Consider the following 20,833-nt stretch of genomic DNA (forward strand, 5'->3'; position numbering starts at 1 on the left):
TTTTGGCGATCCCAGCCTTTTAACCCCCTCGCCGGCCACATTGAATACGGGCCCAAGAACCAACCAATCCGCTTCTAGTATTTTTTTATTTTTTAAAATGCTTAGGGCGAGATTCTCTAAGCTTCAAAAGTGATAAAAGGGAGAGTGATAAACAGCCAGCCAAACAGCTCCTACCTGCCATGTCACAGACTGTGTTTGAAAAATGTCAGACAGGAGCTGATTGGTTGGCTATTTATCACTCTCCATTTTATCACTTTTGAAGCTTAGAGAATCTGGCGTAAAATGACAGAAGCTGATTAGTTTGATAATTTATCTAAAACAAAAGTGAAATATCATTCCTGACCTACTCATTAAAGTGAAAAGGTGGATTTTGTGGTGTACACCATTTTATTTCCTTTATTGAGAACTCCCTTCACTTCTCACTAATCTTTTCTGTTTACTCTAGTGTTGTATTCCCTCTCAGTTCTGATCTGTCTCTTGACTTTGCAGCTTTCACTGTTGATAACCACATAAGCCATAACTCCACTCTGGGCGGATACCTGAGCAGTGTGGAGAGTAAATCCCCTTACCAACCACCTCAAGTCACCCCATCCAGATTCTCGCCTGTCCCTCGACACATGCTGGGGGAAGAAGATTTCACCAGGTGAGGCTTTTGCATAATACGAGACATTGAAAACACATTGTGTAGATTCCACTAAGGCATGTACGTATCCTGAATTCTGCAGCTGTTTCATAACATTTCTATTATTAATAAGTTTAGATAAACCAAAAAATCCTTTCAGATAGATATATGAGCCACTGTGAACGGGCTGATAATCAGCATATTTTGTTGAGTATTGCAATCAGGCAGCTCTCCAATAAGAAATACTGACTCCTTTGACAAGTCACAACAGGTGTGTTGTAACAGTGAGAGAAAGGGAAAGACCTGTAGTATTCACCTCCCACTGCAGACTGGCTTACACAGATCACTGAACATGGCGACTGTACATTTCATAGCAAGGTGAGTTTTGCAGCTTTCAGCTGTGTATTCCATATGTACAGATGAGTGCTGGTTTTGATTGGCTGCGAATAGAAACTAGGAATGATCTCTTAGATCCAGCATATGGCAAGTGATTGTGGAATTTCTTCAAAACCAGTAGAACCCACCAGTCCAAATACTCATCAGGAGTAGTGACTAAGTACAGAATGTTATGCATAGCCATTACCGAACCTCTCCCTAGCTAAAGGCAGATTTGCTAAATCCCTCAATTACCGAATGTATAAGGATCACTGTTAGACACTTGGAGGCAGTAGAGCCCAGTCATCTAGCCTTCCCTATTCAGAGTATACACAAAATGAACTCTCAGCAATGTATCTGATGAAGAGTTTGCTATCATGGCAGACATAAGAGTGTATAACGGAGTTTCCTGGATTTACATTCATCCTAGCTATTGGCAGATGAACTTTTAAACCTACCCCTTACTGCCCTTGTTTTTATTGGTCAGTCCTGATCTGCTACTGGCATAACAATTCTAGTGTATGGTCAAGCCTAATTGGGACACTGCTATTTTAGATGGGGGCAATGCCTAAAGTATCCCATTTTGCTCATTTTAAATGGTGGAAGTTATTGGCTTTTATTACATATTACATGTGTGTGCAAGTTCACGGGTCAAGCACATAACATGATGCTCACTTTGGAGGTTATTCTGGTTGGTGCGTAAATTTCCGAATTCTTTCGGAGTGGACCGCACGCCACGCTGTGCGGACATCGTACGAAGAAACGCCCACCAGTCCTCCGCATTCGGACGGACTCACTCTTTAAGAAGAGGGCGTGTTTACAGATGACAACCAAACCTTGCGTGTGCGGTGGACACACACATATTCTGCACGGTCTTACAGCGTCAGAAGGGACGGGAACCTGCCCGTACGCACCGATGCGGAGTATTTCCGCAAAACATACTACTATCATCGGAACTCATACATCACACACATGACACACTATTTATATTAGTGATACCAAGTTCTGTCCAGTGCTTGCAATGTAAATGTGTGTAAAAAATGCAGCCGTGCTTTCAGCATATATTTGTGTGTTTAGTAATGGTCCATTTAGGCTGCAATGGTTCCAATTGAAGCAATGAAAAGAGTGTAATTAATGAGTAATGAGTAGAGGAGTGGATTGTATTGTGTTCAGCTGACAGTGGTTCAGGTGCGGCCATACTAATTGGGCGATCCGAATGCCTAGCGCATGACCGAGTGGTGTCCGCAAAGTGAAACTTGCTTATGAAGACCGCATATTTCCTGGCTGTTGGTTCGTTTGCAGTCGGTGTTCTGTCCGAATGCACGCCTACCAGAATTAGTGCACTCCCTCGTGTACGCCCATGTTTACACCCAGTTTAGCCCACTTTGAAACTACGCCCCTGTGTACTTCCGAATGACGCCCATATTTCCCGAGTGAATGCGGTGTACATTTCTGTACGGTATTAGTGAGAAGGAGTACGGAGACCGTGCGTGGCACATGCGCATAACGTTGCCCACGCATGCGCAGACGGCTGAAAAACGCCATCCGAAAGAATTCAGAAATTTACGCATCGACCAGAATAAAGCCCTTTATCTGGTCATGGTCATAGGTGGTGATTTATGTTTTTGCTGGTGGGTGCTCAAGCCAAAAATATAGGGGAGTGACTTCATGGGAATGGGGCGTGGCCACAAAACAATACTGATTTATATTACGCAGTACAGTTGTCTCCAATATTCAAATTATAGCAACAGTGCCAAATACATATATGCCCACACAGTGCAGGTACAAAAATCCCCCCCCCCCCCACAGTGCCAAATACATAAATGCCCCCACAGTGCCAAATACATAAATGCCCCCACAGTGCCAAATACATAAATGCCCCCACAGCGCAGGTACATAAATGTCCAAACAGTACCTGTGCCAGTGACGAGGGAGGGGAAGTGCAGTGGGACACGGGCGAGTGGGCTGCTGCTGAGCGGGTGGGTGTTCATCAATTTCCGTGGGTACTCGGGCCCTCAAGCACCCACAGAATCGGCACCTGGGGTCATGGTGATACAGTATTTGGGGGTTATTCTGGTTCACTCAGAAAGGCACAATCACTCTGCCTTTAACATGGCTGATGTAACATGTGCAGAGAGAGTTAGATTTGGGTGTTATTTTGTTCCTGTGCAGGGTAAATACTGGCTGCTTTATTTTTTACACTGCAATATAGATATCAGTTTGAAGTACAAACCCCGCCCAAATCTAAATCTGTCTGCACATGTTACATCAGCCCCACCTGCAGTGCATATGGTTTTGTCCATAAGAGAGTGATTGTGCCTTTGCGAGTGAACCAGAATAACCCCCGTTGTATGAATACGGTTTAGTAGGGAAGGTCTCTTCCGCTTACCTCCTCTCTTTACATCTCTGGCTTCGGGCTACTGCCTGAGACACCAGCAATAGAATATTTCCCTGTTTGAGGATCCTGGATTGCATAGCCACAGAACATGTTTTAAAGTAATACTATGCATGCTATATAACTAATATGTGAGGGCCTATTGTATTTGATTTCTTCTCAGTGATAATCATGGCTAGTGGGTTTACAAGTCGATACCAAGCTATAGCCAGTCATGATGTTATAATATTTACAATATAAAACATAAACATTCTATAGATAATTAGTTATTGTAATTATTTCCCAGTTCCCAGAATGATAATTATAGTTTTGTTTATACGTATATAGTCCTGCCATTCCAGCAGTGATACTCCGCTCCAAGCTGGTATAAGAACAATGTAACAGGCGTGTGTCTCCCCATGCAGCTCTCATGCATCCGTGATGTACTGTAGTATTGTAACAGATGCAGCAGTGGTTGCTTAGAAGTTGGGCTCTGTGGACACCCAATTAGTCCTGATAAGCCGGCAGGCAAAACCAAATCCCCAAAAACAAGGCTGCAGCTGGTGAAAATACACAGGTTTCACCGAACCTGTGTGTTCTCGCAATAATTTTCTTTTTTCGGGCCACCAAATTGGATAGCTGGAAAAAAATATTGCAGCTAATTCAATACTGCCCTATGTATTATTAATCTTAGCAGTCCTGCAATTATTATCAGTCCATATAATGACTTTTCATTCATGAATTAAGTATCACAACTATCACACCCTTCAACTGTACCGTTTTAGCCAGTACAATACCGTATATTTATGGCCTGTACTGGCTATAACCAATTTGTACCAGTTTTTGGCTATGACTCCCTCCCTCTGCCACATCCCTCGGAGCTGCGCTGCCGCCTCTCCCCTCTCCCCTCCCTGTAAAACTAGGACACCACCATCTGCTACTTCACATATATTGCAGCGCGTATCACCCTACTAGGCAATGGAGCCCATGGACAATGGAGATGGTGGCCAATTCCTCCAGGTGCTCCTAGCAACAAAACGTGTTTGGAGCAGCGTGGCAGCAGCAGCCGCTAGCCCCATCTTTCTCCCCTTGCCTGCAGCCCCAGCCTCCCTGACGCTCCAACCTCTCTGCAGTCAGACATGCCACCAATCTATTAAAGATAGGCCACACCTCCTTTATAAGTGCGAAATGTTGGAAGGTATGAGCTATGCACTTAAATGACCTCACAAGGACAGCAGTTATAAGAACCTCTATTTCTGCAAGGTACTTCCCATGCATAGTCATAAGATTCTGACAGTGCACAGTGTCAGTTACTGGACTTGCACTCTAACATAATTAGATATTTATAATAATCCAGCCATAGGAGTGCTGCAACTATAAACTAAAGGACTATAAAGCTAAAACAATAAAAAATATATAATAACCAGTTGAGTGCCCAGTGAATTTGTCAAAATAGGTGTGAAAATTGGCAAGCAAACATTTTTGTTCATCAATATAATCTTTTTTAACACAACATTTTTTATTTGAATTTATGTAACAAAGGTGAGCGACGCTGGCATTTCTAGCGGATATTTTGAACATCTCACAGAGATTTTGGCACTCAAAGTGTTAACTATTAAACAGTGTATATTAACAGCTAGTACAAATGTCACAGTTATTGACATACAGTTATTCTTAAAAAGGGCAAAGACCCATTAAGGACAGATTCCTATAGACCGATTTCGCTGCTTACAGTAGATGCCAAGGTATATGCATCAATCCTGGCTACAAGGCTCAGTGACGTACTTGATAAAATCGTCCATATAGATCAGACGGGATTTAGGAGAGGAAAATCAACCGCCATAAATGTTCGTAGAGTTTTCTCCTATTTACAGACGGGGAAAATTGAGGGTTTGGAGACTGTCTTGGCCTCTTTTGACACAAACAAGGCCTTTGACTCTCTGGAGTGGCCATATTTGAAGGCCACCCTGGAGACATTTGGATTTGGACCTTGTTTTGTCAAAAGGGTTCTCTTGATTTATCAACAACCATCCGCAAGGGTCACTATCAATGGCGCTGTCTCAGATCCATTCCCAATTTACCGCGGCACGAGGCAGGGCTGCCCCCTCTCCCCAACGCTCTTCGCATTGGCCATAGAGCCATTGGCATGTAGGCTGAGAAACATCTTGGGCTTGAGAGGTTCGGGGAGTGGGGGGAGTGGCCTCGTCTCGCTATACGCAGACGATCTACTTGTGGGAATGACAGATTATAAAAATGATCTTCCAAAAGTGTTGGAAACTCTTTATGAGTTTGGTCAATACTCAGGATTGACAATTAACAGTAGTAAATCCCATTTGTTGACCGATGCAGAGACTATCGAGATGAGGGATGAAATTCATGGGGCCATAGATATACCTTATGCTGAAAAGTTCGATTACTTGGGGGATAACTGGAGATACATCTGAGTTTGTAAAGCATAACATCGCACCAGTGATTGAAGCTATTAGATTTAAATGTAAGAACTGGCTAAAAATGCCATTAACAATATTGGGAAGGGTAAATCTTGTAAAAATGATGGTCCTCCCAAAGCTTCTTTATCTTTTTCAACACTCCCCTGTATATCTCCCGGATAAGGTATTTAGGAAAATCAATGGGATAATAACCTCCTTTGTATGGAGAAATAAATACCCAAGGGTAAAAATAAATACTCTGGTGAGATCAAGAGAACTTGGAGGGCTCGCCCTCCCAAACTTTAAAGGGTACTATTTGGCAACGCAGTTGGTACACCTTCGAGATTGGGTTAAAGACCCATGTCAATCTGCAGAATTATTACACCTAATTAATATGACCCTTCCGGGTTTTTCCCCTCTACAAGCACTATTGACGAATACATGTTCTAAGAAATACCCCCTGATATTGAACCAAGCAATTAAAATTTGGAAATGGATCACCAGAGAAATAGGTTATAAGGACATAGACCCTGAAACAAATCTCCTTTCCTTGAGTACTTTTAAAACTCTTAAAAAACATCAGGGTATGTCAGCCTGGTCACACTTTGGAATAACAAATCTGGGCCATGTAGTTGTACATAACGGGGTTAAGACATTTGCTCAGCTGCAGATGGAGTTTGAAATACCAAATAGTATGTTCTTCCGCTACCTGCAGCTGAGAGGTGCTACTGACGAATATTTGTCACTATCCTCCCAAAGTATAAAAGACCACCCTATTAAAATATTTCTTAGGAAAATGGGTCCAACCAAGGGAGTATTCAAGTGCTATAAGTACATTTCATCCCTGATTTCCAACACTGGTCTGCATGAACTTATGACAAAGTGGACTAGGGAAATCCCTGACATAACTATCAACGAGTGGGAGATTGCTCTTAGAATACCCAATGTGGCTACCTCTTCACTTAGGACCCAACAGATTCAATTTAATATATTACATCGCACATACCTATCGCCAGTCAGAATTAAGAGATTTGCAAGGGATAAGGTCGATTCATGCCCTAAATGCAGGGAATCGGGATGCGACTTTTGGCATTTGATATGGCAGTGTAAGCTCCTGCAAAAATTTTGGGATGGCATTGCGGGTATAATGATTGATATCGGTTTTCCCCGCAGTGAAGTAGGATCGAAGGCTTTAGTACTGGGAGTATGGTCTAGTTCAGGGTTATCAGCAGATGAAAGGCAGCTTGCCATCATCCTGGGCTCAATCGCCAAAACCTGTATTGCAAGATCTTGGATGGCACCCAAGACTCCAAATATTATAGAATGGGTCAACACTGTGAATCTCACTTTTGAGCACGAAAAAGAGGTTTATCTTTCTAGAAATAATATAGGGAAATTTCACTTAACTTGGGAGAAATGGTATAACTCCACTTACTTTAAAAAGATTGTTGGATAACGATACACAGAATAAATTAGATATTCTAAGATTAGTACATATTAAGATAAAAGTACATATTACACGGTGTAATTTAACAATGAGAGCACGAGTGGTTATCAGTAAATTAAAACTTTGATATTCACGCTGAGGTCAGCATCTATATAAAAAAAAAAAAAAAAAAAAAGAATTTAAATTAAATAAATAACTACTTATAATTAAGCAACACTCAGGATCTATCCTGTTTTCTTCACTGATAGAATTTTTGTTATTTATAATAATTTTCAATATAAAAAAAAAAAAAAAAAACACGCACGGTGTAGTGGACAGACAAATCAACTAAATAATGATAATTACGGTGCCTAAATGCGGTTTACTCTTATGTAGAAAGGTAACGTACATATTGTCGGGAGGCCTAAGGAGTCGGGGGCTTACCTGGGTAAGGTAGAAACTGAGTTAGGGACTGTATATGAATGTTGGGGAGGGGTGAGGACGGGGGATGAATAAATTTACCAATGACCAAATGTCTGTAATGTCTTGTATGTTATTTATATGTAGGTCGAATGAAGTGTCAATACATCTCAGTAGGTTTAATACCTGTTTATATTCAACCACATATATGTGAATGTTTTGTATATTTGTATATTTGTCTGCAAATTTTAAAAAATCAAATAAAGAAATATTTACGCGAATTTATGTAACAAAGGTGAGCGACGCTGGCATTTCTAGCGGATATTTTGAACATCTCACAGAGATTTTGGCACTCAAAGTGTTAACTATTAAACAGTGTATATTAACAGCTAGTACAAATGTCACATATGCAGTACATGTAGCAGAATAAAACAAATACAATATTAGTATTAGTCACCACTGAAATTGTAAATAATACCCCTTTCACATAGCACCTTGGACACCTGAGTTATTTCCGGTTATGGACCCGGGTCGGGGTGCGGTGTGAAAGCACCACTGCTTATAACCCAGGCCAACCAACCCAGCAATTCGGCCTGGGTTCTAAGAAGGCTTATACAGAGTCATCCTCTGTATAATGGGCGACCCGTGTTTAAAGTTTAAGCGCCGGACCTGGGATGGCGATCCTGGGTTCAACCGGCTTAGTGGTTTCATTTCATATATAGCTTTATTAAACTCTGCAGCTAGACTTATCTTCCTTTCCTCTTTCATTTCTGCCACTCCCCTTCAACAAAATCTGCACAGTCTCACATTACCAGAATATACTTTAAACACCTTGGGCCAGATTCTCTAAGCTTCAAAAATGATAAAATGCAGAGTGATAAACAGCCAGCCAATCAGCTCCTACCTGCCATGTCACAGACTGTGTTTGAAAAAGGTCAGACAGGAGCTGATTGGCTGGCTGTTTATCACTCTCCATTTTATCACTTTTGTAGCTTAGAGAATCTGGCCCTTTATCCTTACATACTAGACCCTTTAGAACGCCACTGTTTTCTACATCTCCGACCTAGTCTCCCTATATACTGCCTCCCACCCTCTCCCCTACCCTGGTCACTGCTTTAGATGGACAAAACCATATGCACTGCAGGTAGATGTTACTTGTGCAGAGAGAATTAGATTTGGGTCGGGTTTTACTTCAAAGTGAGATCTATATTGCAGTGTAGAAATAAAGCAGCCAGTATTTACCCTGCACAGAACAAAATAACTTGCCCAAATCTAATTCTCTCTGCACATTTTACATCTGCCCCCCCCCCCCTTCCCTGCAGTGCACATGGTTTTGTCCATCTAAGAAGGATTTTGTCAGAGTGAACTAGAATAAGGCCCAAGGTTCCTTACTCTATTATACTTTTTTCACATTGGGATAATGCCAGTTTGGTAACGTATGGACCTGGGTCAAAGTGTGGTGTCAAAGCACCACTTATAACCCGGGTCGACCAACCCGGCAATTCCACACAGGTTATAAGAAGGATTAAACCCAGGTTGCCCTCTGTATAATGGGCGACCCTGGTTTAGTGTGAAAGCACCGGATCTGAGTTTGTTCCAGGAATTGCGATCACGGGTCCGACTCAGCTTAGCAATGTGAAAGGGGTATAAGACTCTCCCCGATCTTGCAAAGCTTCAAATGGGCACTAATAACTAACCCTTTCATCAAAGCATAACCTAGTCTCGAGGCCTTTCTCCCTATTGCCTTAGTCATGTCTTGGCCGTCCCTGCCTTGTTTACTTTCTGCCATTAGGCCACCTTGCCTGCACCTCGTTTCACCTGTCTGCCCCCCGCCCCCGTTCTTGAAGCAGGGCCCTTTTCCATCCTGTTCTAATAATAATAATAATTTATTCTAATAATAATAAATTCTCAGCCATAATCTGTAAATGTGGAAGATGGCTTAGTGTGGGCATTCGGGGAGTATACAGTAGTTGATGATCCACATTTCTCTGTTAGTCCCATTAATGCTGCATGGTGGGAGCTGGTATGTTGCTAACCTTGAGCTATAAGGAAGCAGCCCTGTGTTTTTTTTTAGAACTTAAGTCTACTGCCCTACAGCAAGCTACGTGAATAGGAATCCTATAGTGCAGTTGGACATTGACTGTATCTACAAATACAGTTTAAAAGTCTGTTGTCAGAATAGCAATGTGTTTTTCCATCTAACTAGCTGATAGTTTCTTCAGAGTATCTGTTTGCACTTAGCTACAGAGCTAGCTCAGTGGGTACTTGTTTAGTTTCACAGCGGCAGTTATGTACTTAGTGTAGCGTCCCTTTTAGAATCGGCCTTGTGTTCCCAGCAGCGTAGTCAGTCAGAAGTAGCGTAGTGTGTTCCACGTGACCCAGCTAGTCAGTGTAGGTCAGAAGTAGCGTAGTGTGTTCTGTGCAATCAGCTAGTCAGCATAGGCAGTTCTACTCAGTGTAGTACAGGCGCCAGTTACGTACTTAGCGTAGCATCCCTCCGCGTGACCAGTCTCAGGTGTATGATATGGCAGGTGTGAATGTGTACCTGAAACAACCCCACTATCCACGCCAGCCCAAAGCATGGCGAGCGCACGCGGTACGTGTCCTACCGACCTTTTCATACCCCCAATATCCACGTCGGCGTGGAGTTGATTTTATAAAGTGTGGCGGGTGCAGTGAGCCGCCGAGCCCGAAGCGATTCGGGCTCGGTGGCTTGCTGCGCTTGCCACACTTTATAAAATCAACTCCACGCCGACATGGATATTGGGGGTATGAAAAGGTTGGTAGGTACGCTTCGGGCTGGTGTGGATAGTGGAGTAAACAAGGTTGACAGCTGTTAAGTCGACAAATGTCAATGTCGACCGGTTTACTAATGTTTTTGTCATTTTTTTTGGTCAGTGTATTTTTTGGAATAATGCTGCACCCCTTTACCCGACTAAAATTTAGACGCTCTAGCGTCTAAATTTAGATGCACCCTTGTTCGCGGTTTGCGGAGCATCTAAATTTAAACACTAGAGTGTCTAAATTTTAGAGGCAAACTTTTGTTAGCGGTTTGCTGGCACTGTACTTAGACGCTATAGCGTCAAAATTTTAGACGCACCCTTTAGACGCCCCCTTTGTTAGCGGTGTGCCAGGCTGTCTATTTCTCTGTGGAACTACAAGTGCCACAATGACCTGTCAGTGCTGGGCTGCCGCGGAGTCACTACGCTGACAATGTAGGCGGAGTCACTACGCTGACAACGTAGTTCAAGCTGGCGGCGCCATGAAACTACACAAGTGCGCACCCTTTGTTAGCGGTGTGCCGGGCTGTCTATTTCTCTGTGGAACTACAAGTGCCACAATGACCTGTCAGCGCTTGGCTGCCGCAGAGTCACTGTGAAACTACACAAGTAATGCAGTCTACGCTGATAAAGTAGCTTAGAGAATAAGGCAGCCGTTTGCGGGCTGCCAGAATTCAAACGTAGCATAGAGCTGCCACCGTGAAACTAAACAAGTACCGTTCAGTGTCTTCTACAATATGTACGGGAACTTAGATACATGTGAATGTTGCGTGCTCTTACAGGACCACCAGCACTATCTGTATTTTTTTTTCAGAGAGAGTCCAAAAAAGGATAACAAAAATGAAATTGAGGGACTCTACCCTAGCTGCTATTATATTGCTGCATGATGTTTGTTAGAGGAATCTTCCCTTTTTTCTGGTTTAGAGCTGAAAGAGGCGCAAGTGATTCACCTTTTCAGCTATATGATCGTAGTTACTTATACAGCGCAGCAAGTTCCGTTGCGCTTTTACAATTGGAAATAGGGATAAATCAAGCTGGGTGGTTACAGAGTCAAAATGTTAAGTTTACAATCTATACGGCAAGTTTCCAATTTCTGCAGCCAAACATGCAACATTTGGGGCAGGGACCAACAGAATACTAGGCCTTTCTTAACTTGGTTTAGATTTGACTAATACATTTATCATGTACATAATACAATGTTTCCCACTTATTCCAGATAAACCAAAACAATATAACACCAGGGGCCAGAAGTAATAAGTATATGATAGTTCGGTGGCCTGCCATATGCCAGCTGAACTCGGATGTTTTATTTAAAGGGGCAATCGTTTACATGGCATGGTGTTGCCTTGTAAAGGTCTGCCCCTTTGAACAAATGTCCGAGTGTGACCAGCATCCCGCACGGCCGCCGTTCTCTGATGCTATTACATCTGGCCCCATGAACCAGTATTGTACATTGTTAAACAGAGCAGAATCAATGAAGGAACTGACCCATAAAGCTAGGATTCAGATCCGAATTCGCCCCCGGTCCTGATGGTGAGGGTTTGCACATGCATGCATACTCGTTAGGGTGTTCGCAAGAGGATAACCAGCAAGGGTGCGGGCATGGGTTGGACGCAGGGGAACGCCCAGCATTTTATGTACGTGCCCACCAAAAAGCAGGAGTGCCTATGCATCCACAGGGCAGGCAACTGATGTCACATGACTTAAGCGCCTGCCCCCAATGCAGAGGATAGCGTCCACCTGAAAAGTAAGTGTAGATTTACGTTCCAGAGTAAAGGCAAAAATCATTGGATAGTGAGTGATATAGGCAGCCTAGCAAGCAAGTCTGAAGCAGGACCAGAGGTAGAATGTGGACAGATGATGGACAGCAGGGTTTGGATTCATAATAGGAACACAGATGGACAGTTGGAGAAAAGAGGCACAGCAGGATTTGGGCTAAAGAAGGACAGCTGAGAGATGCGCCGGTGAAGGCGTCTTAGACGAAGAGTATAGCGAATGAGGAGGAATATGAAAAAGCAGTGTGATAGGGGCTGATATCTGTGAAGCTTATATTTATATAACATGTATCAAGTGACAAATAACACAATGTATTGTTGCAATGGAAAAAAGAAGGGTGGGTGGAGCGCTAACAATGTATTATTGCACAATAATAATTCTGAAAATGAAATGAGCATTGACCTAAGGAGTACAGGATTATTGCCCACATGTAACCACAAAATACATTTATACGTCTGTATCAGGAACTATTCAAAATGACACATTGATTTCTAATGAGGGATCCTTGTAAGCTGCTTTTGTTCAGTGCTTGAGGCACAGTATATAATGCATGGACAACTTTGCAACTCACTTATTATATTGAATGAAAAAGAACAAAACACTTTACAGAGACATACGACTTTTGATGGCAATAAGAGCCACTTGGCTTGGCTAGTCTGCCCTAAACACATGTACACAATATAGCTGGGTACACACTAGCCAATGTGCTAAATGGGCAATACCACCAGTGTTTTGGGGGATTTGTTGCCTTTTTTGACCTTTCTCATACTTTACCATCCACGTGGACTCCAAATGGGAACGATAAACCTGACCTGAAGCATGGCGAGCAAAGGGGTACACTAATTGGGGGTTCTGGTGTCGTCATTGATATAGAAAAAACTCATTTAGACCTTTTCACATGTCACCTTTTCCGTGTCGACCTTTTGCTTGTGTCCACACCCCTATCGTATACATAGAAAGGATAGTGTTTCCTCCCAGTCAGACGTCTCTGCCCCAGACAGCAGACCGCTTCAAAACTAATTTGCTTGTTGTTGTCTTTGGGAAAAACAGGCTTTTTATTAATTCCAGGGTGTAGACTTTGTAAAACTTCAAAAACAGGCAAGTAGTGAGGTTGCCTTTAGCAACCAATCAGATTCTAGCTATTATTTTCTAATGAATTTTAGAAAATGATAGACAGAATATGATTATCTGCTATGGGCAACATCACTATTTGCCTGTTTTAGATGTTTGAGTAAATTTACCCCTAGGTGTGATCTATTACTCACCTACAAGGAGACACGGGCCCTTATTCTGGTTGACTCGCAGCTTTGTGAGTCCACCAAACACCGCCCGCATGCCCCCCCCCCCCCCTGCACGCCGAGTTCCCTGCACGGCTGTGAATGGATGCTTAGCATAAACATCCATTCGCAGCCTTAGGTGCTGGGAGAAATCATCCGGTGGTCGGCGACCATCAAATGATTTAGCTAGCACTCGCAGAGGTAAGACCCCGCACTGGTGTCTTACCCCTGTGAGCGTCCTGTGCGGTTAGTGGGCTGGCAGCTGACGTCGTCACCGGGCCATTTGCATGGGAATGCCTATGAAATGCTGGGCGTTCCCATGGGCACAGCCCACCGCTGGCGCCCACACTGCTAGGTGGGAACAGGGTGGCGAACTGTGGTGCCCACTCGCACCGAGCATCTGCTCATGTACGGACTCGCCATTACTAGAGACAAGAGATTAGAATGAGTTATTCCCACCAGCAGATATCAGTCAGACAGACGGCTCCCTATTATTTTCATATTAAACGCAGTGTAACTAAAGCTAGCCAGACATTATTTGGGTGATTTCTCAGAGGAGATCCCCCTTGAGCCACTGGGAGCCTCCCAGGTGGCAGGACCGCATACAATACATTAATTGCCTTACGTTATGAAGGGCCCCAGATCATGCACTCTCTAACAGCCAGACCTATGTGGTGGCTGGCCACCCCCCATTCCATGCACTCCCTATGACTGCATCTTCCGATGGACCCTTCATGCCCCAGTCTGACACTGGTCAACAGTGTCTAGGTTGATAGTCATTAGGTCGACATCAAAAGGTCAACATGCACAAGGTCAACTGAGACAAAAGATCAACACAAGCAAAAGGTCGACATGGAAAAGGTTGACAAGAGCATTTAAGGTGTTTTTGGTTTTAAATTGTAGATTTTAGCGTATGGACTCTAAATTAATGTACAACTGGGTCCAATTAACTAGATATTAATATTGTACCATTCCGGCTGTATACACTGATTAGTGTATAATGTATACACTGGAAACAGGTGTGCCCAAATGTAAAGGAGACTTTGCTGTATCGAGTTGTATCTAATTGCAGCTGGTTAATGTGTTTGCCGATAGGTGGCGTGGTGTTTTTCCCAGTTCCGCATGTGTAGTGAATGGCTTCGCTTCGGTTTCTTCATTCCTGGAAAGTGGTTTTGCGTTGTCAGATGATGGTGGATTCCTCCAGATCAGCGCAGAGAGCTGTTATCCAATTTCTTTGCGCAGAAGGCGAGCATGCTTCAGAAATGTACCTCAACGCAAAGGCGGTTTACGGAGAGCATTGTCTCGCATGGTGCGCCATATTCCAGTTATGTCCGTGTTATGAGACGGGACGTGAAAGCATCAGGGACTTGCCACGGCCCGGTTAGGCACCAACCCTGCCACGATTTTGGCTGTGGAGGATCTCATTTGTCAGAATCCTCGGATCACTACAAGTAAAATTGCTGCATTTCTCTCCCGTTCAGCCGCATGCCAGGGGATGTGTTAGGGAAACATCTCCTTGCATGTTAGAGAGGCGATTCGCTTGGCAGGAAGGGGGGCGGTACCTGTTCACCAGGCTGTGAACATACGCTGCCTAGCGAACAGGTCTGAGTGAGGCACATAGTGTGTATGTTTTTGTATGAGAAATACAGTAACTGTACAAATGTGTTGAGTATTGCTAAGCTTTGCTACTGAACAGCTGGAAACTGTCTTACTTACCTGGCCACAGATTACTAGGAGCATTCCAGGGAATATTTTTTGCCTTAATATTGAATTGAACTGCTTAACTCCATATTTGACAAAGAAGGTTATAGCTGCACTATACAATTAGAGTGTCTTAGGAAGAATATAGAAGCCTTTGTTAAGATATTTTAATACTATATCATGACCAATTCCGGTTAAACCTGTTTTACAAACCTTTAGTTACAAAGGTGAATACTGGGAGTTTAATATCTGCTTAACGCAAACATGGAAGAATAACACACAGCCTCTTGTAACACACAATTCAGATGGCTTCTTACAACACAATATTCATCAGAGCTCTAGTCATGCTATACATATGAACTTTGATAGCTCTGAAGGTGCCCATACACACTGCAATTATCGCATGCGTTTTGAGCTTTTAAAGTTCAAAATGTATCGCATGTGCGATAATCGCACCGTGTACCTGCGGGGATGCGATGTGATGTGTGTCCCCATGGGTACAATATTGTATGGCACAAAAAAGTATCTGCAGGCAGTACTTTTTGTGCTACATAGTACATGCGATGCAATGCGATGTACATTTGTAACTATTAACTTAAAAAAAAAAAAGAGGCTGAAATCGCATCGAACCCGCAAAGTACAGTACATCGCATTGCATCAACTTCAAGTGCCAAAATCGCATGGCAGCTTGAAGTTCAAAACGCACATCACACAAAATTGGTGCGTGTATGGGCACCTTAAGGTGTGTACACACGCTGTCATTTTGCTTTTGATTTTGACTGTATAATCAAAATCATATAATACGTTATTCAAAATCAAACCATGTTATGGGGCTTGCAATACATGTGGCAAAGTCTGTTTCTACTATATCATAGCGAGCACCAAGCTGCACAATGCATCATAGCCCCGCCCCCTCCCCTCGCCATCATTGGTCGCCGGTACCTGCAGATCCCGGGATTGGCCATCCTAGTACAGAGCCTTGGAGTGAGATTAAGTGGAAGGAGATAATGTAACAGCCAATCCACTCCTAACGATGGCTGTGTTTGAAAAAAGACAGGGTGGGTAAATATTAGGAGAGATATGGCATAATTTGCCATATAGGAATGACAAATCATGCTGATCGTCTAATGTGTACCAGCGATTGCTAGATCCTGTAGATCATATGTGACATAATCCAGTCTGCCTTGTTGCATGGCAAATTGGAAGACATCATAGCGAGATGTTGCTCCACCTTTATTACATAGTCTAATTTGTATGGCCAATTTGGCATGGTCTGATTGCCCATTGTACAAGTGTGTACCAACCCAAAAACGTAGGTTGGTTGGTATTTTTATTCTCCGCAATGCTTCGTACATAGACTTCATAACTATAACCTCAGTTAGTTTGATTTACCGATTTAGACTCAAGTGGGTGTGGATTATTAGATTGACAGCGTCAGTATGCCTACTCCAAAAGGTTGACATGCAATAGGTCGACAGAGTCAAAATGTCGACATGGCCAAAATGTCTACATGAAAAATGTAGACGCATGAAAATGGTCATGCTGGGTTTTTCACAAAAAGTTTTGGGGGTCAATGTGAATAAATGTCTACATTGACCCCCAAATTAGTGTAATGCATACCCTCCTATGGCCCACCGTGCTTCGGGCTCAGTGTCTCGGCACACTCTTATATTCTCCCTCCTTGCCGATATGGATGGTGACGTAAGAACAAGCTGGTTTAAAACTACAAATCACGAAAAACTCATGTCAACCTTTTCATGTGTCTACCTTTTCAAGTCGACATTTTGACCCTGTTGACCTATGGCATGTCAACCTTTTTCATGTTGACTTATTGACCCTTTCGACCTATTGCATGTTTACCTATTGGGGTAGACCTATTGATGGTCTATCTAGACACTGTATATGTATCAACCAAACCCAGACTCAAGTTTGGATAGCCTTAAAATCTGGCCTATATGGCAGGGTTTGGAAAACTCTGGTATAAGGGAACTCTCTATGGGAAAATAAATATTAGGAGAAAAAAAGAGTGTATCAGAGAGGGAAAACTTAGATGACATTAAATAGGGAGGTGCCTCTACAGCCACAGGTGACAGAGACAATTAGTGAACTGTCATTCCAACCCATCATAAAACAGCAGCTTGTGGTAGTCATGTACTGTATGCTAGTGATGTCATCAGTGCAAAGCTTTTCCCAGATGCAATCAACTCACTTGGAATGACGGGAATGTGACCTATCCTACTGAACCTTGTAACTAATGTTTGAAATGTCTAACACGCAGGAAAGAGAACTAGGCTGTCCCTCACTGTCAATCACTCTCCGAAGGACACCTTTGTATGCAAATGACAAGCAGGCACACATTAAGTGTCTGAGGATTAATGAATCCTCTGTGTATTTGCTCAATGTTAAACCTGAAAACACATGAAAAGGTTAAATTATTTGAAACAGAAGAAAAGAGGTGTTAGCAACACCCTACTTTTGTGAGAAAGAATGTGTCAGTGAGAAAAGGAGCACAACTGTTTAAACACCAGATAGATGCATACAGGGCAGCAAGAGACAGCATTTGGGCTTCTTGGAATTTCAGAGAACCGTAGACAAAGCAGTAGTCAGAAAGAAAGAGATTCAAATATATAACTGGGGGATAACTAGTGGGGTTCTGAAGTGGAATGAACTAAGGTCACTGCCTTTCAAAGATTTAAGGACAAGCACAGACAGAAGAGGAGTAAAACGTGTCGGAATAGGAGTTATCCGTACAAAAGTGAGCATAGAGACCTGTAACTAATCACTGGGTCCAGTGCAGGTGAGGACAAAAAGGAAGCGATAAAGGCAGAGACTTAGGAGCCGCACTCATGTTCACAGTCAATGTCTCATCATCATTGTCGTATCGGAGACCCTTGAACACTGCACTGCACAAGCGGCAGCTACTGGCACAAAGGATCAGCAAAGAGAGGTAGGAGGCATGAAAAGAAATGGAAGAATTGGCCAAGCATGAGAAGAATTGGAGACATACTCAGCTGCTCTGCAGTCTGGTGATTAATATGTAATCGGACAAAAATGTGTAGATAGGAGGATAAGATGATAAAAGGTATACAAAATCTGAGACCGTGATCATGATAGGAGTTGTAGTTGTTGGGGAGCAGATAGATGCTGTGAGATTTGATGACTTACCTTATGTTGCAATCTATAGTTGTTCCTGCCCTGAAACTTGTCATGAGGTTTCATTAGTGATTTCCTTTGATAGCACCCGTCAGACCGGCTGTGCAGCACTTTCCTTCCCAGCTTCCATCTCATCCAGCCGTTGATACAGAGCAGACTACAACATCCTTCTGTGTCTGACACTCGTCTTTCTATACAATTGTATTGCTTCACTTAGAATCCGATACATTTGTCAGAAGTTAATGTCTGATTTGTATCTCTCCAAGACCTTTGCTTTCCACATAGCTTTTTCCCTTTCTTCTGTTCTACCTCTCCTTTATTCTCATTTATTCTGTCATTTCCCACCTTTCCGTATTCTTCTGCCTTTCCCCTTTTCACCTGACTTGAGTGCTAGACATGTCTTTCCGTCGTGTCCCCAGGGAACCACGCAAGATCATTCTACACAAAGGCTCCACAGGACTGGGATTTAATATAGTTGGTGGAGAGGATGGAGAAGGTATCTTTGTATCATTTATTCTTGCCGGGGGACCAGCAGACCTCAGTGGGGAGTTGCGGCGTGGGGACCGCATCTTATCTGTAAGTATAATTGTGGCCGTGATGATTGTGTTGTGATAGTTTTGTTAACAAGTCATTTGTGAATTAGCAGTGCATATATGATATTTTTTGCCTTAAAAACGTTTCTTTTTTGGGTTTTTTGGCTATTACTTACTGGCCTTCCACCTAACATCAAATCTCACTTCTGTCCTAATTGCAACCAGATTTAGGGGGTATTAAATCCTCAGTCACGACCGTCCAGACAGCTGTGGCCCTGGCCCGTTTTTGTTTTGCTCGACCGCATATCAATCAACATTATTCAATGTTTCCGCCTGGCGATCGGCAAAAAGGGGACATGTCCGCGTAAACGGCCATGGATTTTTGAGATTCGGCCATGATCGCGACAAGTCTTGGCCATTATCGACAAAACGGGCCTGACAGCTTTTAAAATCCGGCCCGTTCTGGCGATCTGCCTCTTCAAGGCTGTCAGGCAAGACACAATTAAATAGGCAGCCGCCGCTATTTCCCCCATCGGAAATAGCGGCGGGGATTGAATACCCCCCTTAGTATTCAGAGTATAATATTATATGGCAGAAATTCTGTTAGATAAAATGCCAGCACCTAACAGCCACGAACTTCTCACACTTCCCTAGCACCCCATATAAGATGTGTGTAGCAATAGTGGGGAACAGCAATGCTCACTACAGTACGCAGCCACATATCACAGGGAAATTGCCTTCTTCTAAAATGTGTCCATTACACACCTGATTCTGTATAACCTACATTCTCCTATATATCTGTAAGAGATATTTCCATACTGAGTCATCATTTTTTAAATGAATAGAAAGATGCTGCAGTCTTCCCAAAGATATAAGCACCTGTATGTAGTCTTATGTACCCATAGAATAATTAATATTGGACATCTATTATTGCCGTAAAGTGCCTCATTATGTAAAGTTGGACGTTCTCTTCTGCTACAGGTTAATGGAGTGAATCTACGCAGTGCAACACATGAACAAGCTGCTGCAGCGCTCAAACGGGCAGGACAGACAGTTACAATTGTAGCACAATACCGACCTGAAGGTAAGATACATGTATCATTTTCTAGTGGAAACTACCGATAGTAAAGAGGCAGTAACTATTTCTGCAATATACTTATGTTAATGAAATGTTATGCTAAAACCTGCTTCATGTAGTGGCGTTCGTAACAACAATACATTTGAAAACTATGTTTTTCACATATGGTGTTATGGACTCCTATAAGAAATACTATTATACTATTTATAACAACATATTTACGTTGTGCGTGCAACTGAGTGGGACATCTGAAGCGAAAATGGAAAGTGGATTTCTAAATAGGTCTTTTCATTTCTGGATAAGCTCCTTTGTTATGATTTTAGATTGATATTTATGATTGTTTACTGTGTACCTTAAGAAAGAATGATGTCAATATTTAACTTTGGACACATTTGAAAAAAAAACATAGAAAAAGGCATGTTCAACAAAAACATATGTGTACATGTGTAGCTCGACGTATCTAGCTGAATGACAGTACTATTTGTGGCAGTTGTTTGGCAGACTTAAGATGCATACACTTGGATAGATTTGGCAAAAGATCTGGGCGTTCCCAACCGATTGAAACGACCAATCGTTCAAATCGTCCCGTGTGTATGAACAATATAGATACATATGTGTGTACCTGCCAGTCGTTGGTAGAGGACGATGATGTTTCCTGCATGCAGAAAGATCAGAGACCAATAGTTTCATGTGTGTGCACGATGAACGATTTGGTAAAACTGATTGACTGGCTCCCATTGCCCTCCACCATCGTTAAAGATCGGTCATTCATGTGCAATCATTTGTACAATCGGTCACTATTTGACACCAAATTATTTGTCCAGGAGTTCTGAGGAAATCGTTAACGAGATTGGATCGTTTGCTAAATCTTTGTGTGTATGCACCTTTA

General features: G+C 42.8%; 1 protein-coding gene across 9 annotated transcripts in view; it reads left to right on the plus strand.

Annotated features, from left to right (window-relative positions):
- The window catches only part of DLG3 (discs large MAGUK scaffold protein 3), a 198,098-nt gene that overhangs the window by 126,061 nt on the left and 51,204 nt on the right, over window positions 1-20,833 (plus strand). For all 9 annotated transcript variants that reach the window (XM_083159156.1, XM_083159158.1, XM_083159159.1 and 6 more), the window contains 3 exons: window positions 490-643; window positions 18,753-18,909; window positions 19,848-19,950. In XM_083159156.1, coding sequence (XP_083015282.1) covers window positions 490-643; window positions 18,753-18,909; window positions 19,848-19,950 — 414 coding nt within the window. The remainder of the gene's footprint in view (window positions 1-489; window positions 644-18,752; window positions 18,910-19,847; window positions 19,951-20,833) is intronic.

The sequence above is a fragment of the Crinia signifera genome, chromosome 9, assembly GCF_055691185.1.
Source record: "Crinia signifera chromosome 9, ASM5569118v1, whole genome shotgun sequence".
NCBI lineage: Eukaryota > Metazoa > Chordata > Amphibia > Anura > Myobatrachidae > Crinia > Crinia signifera.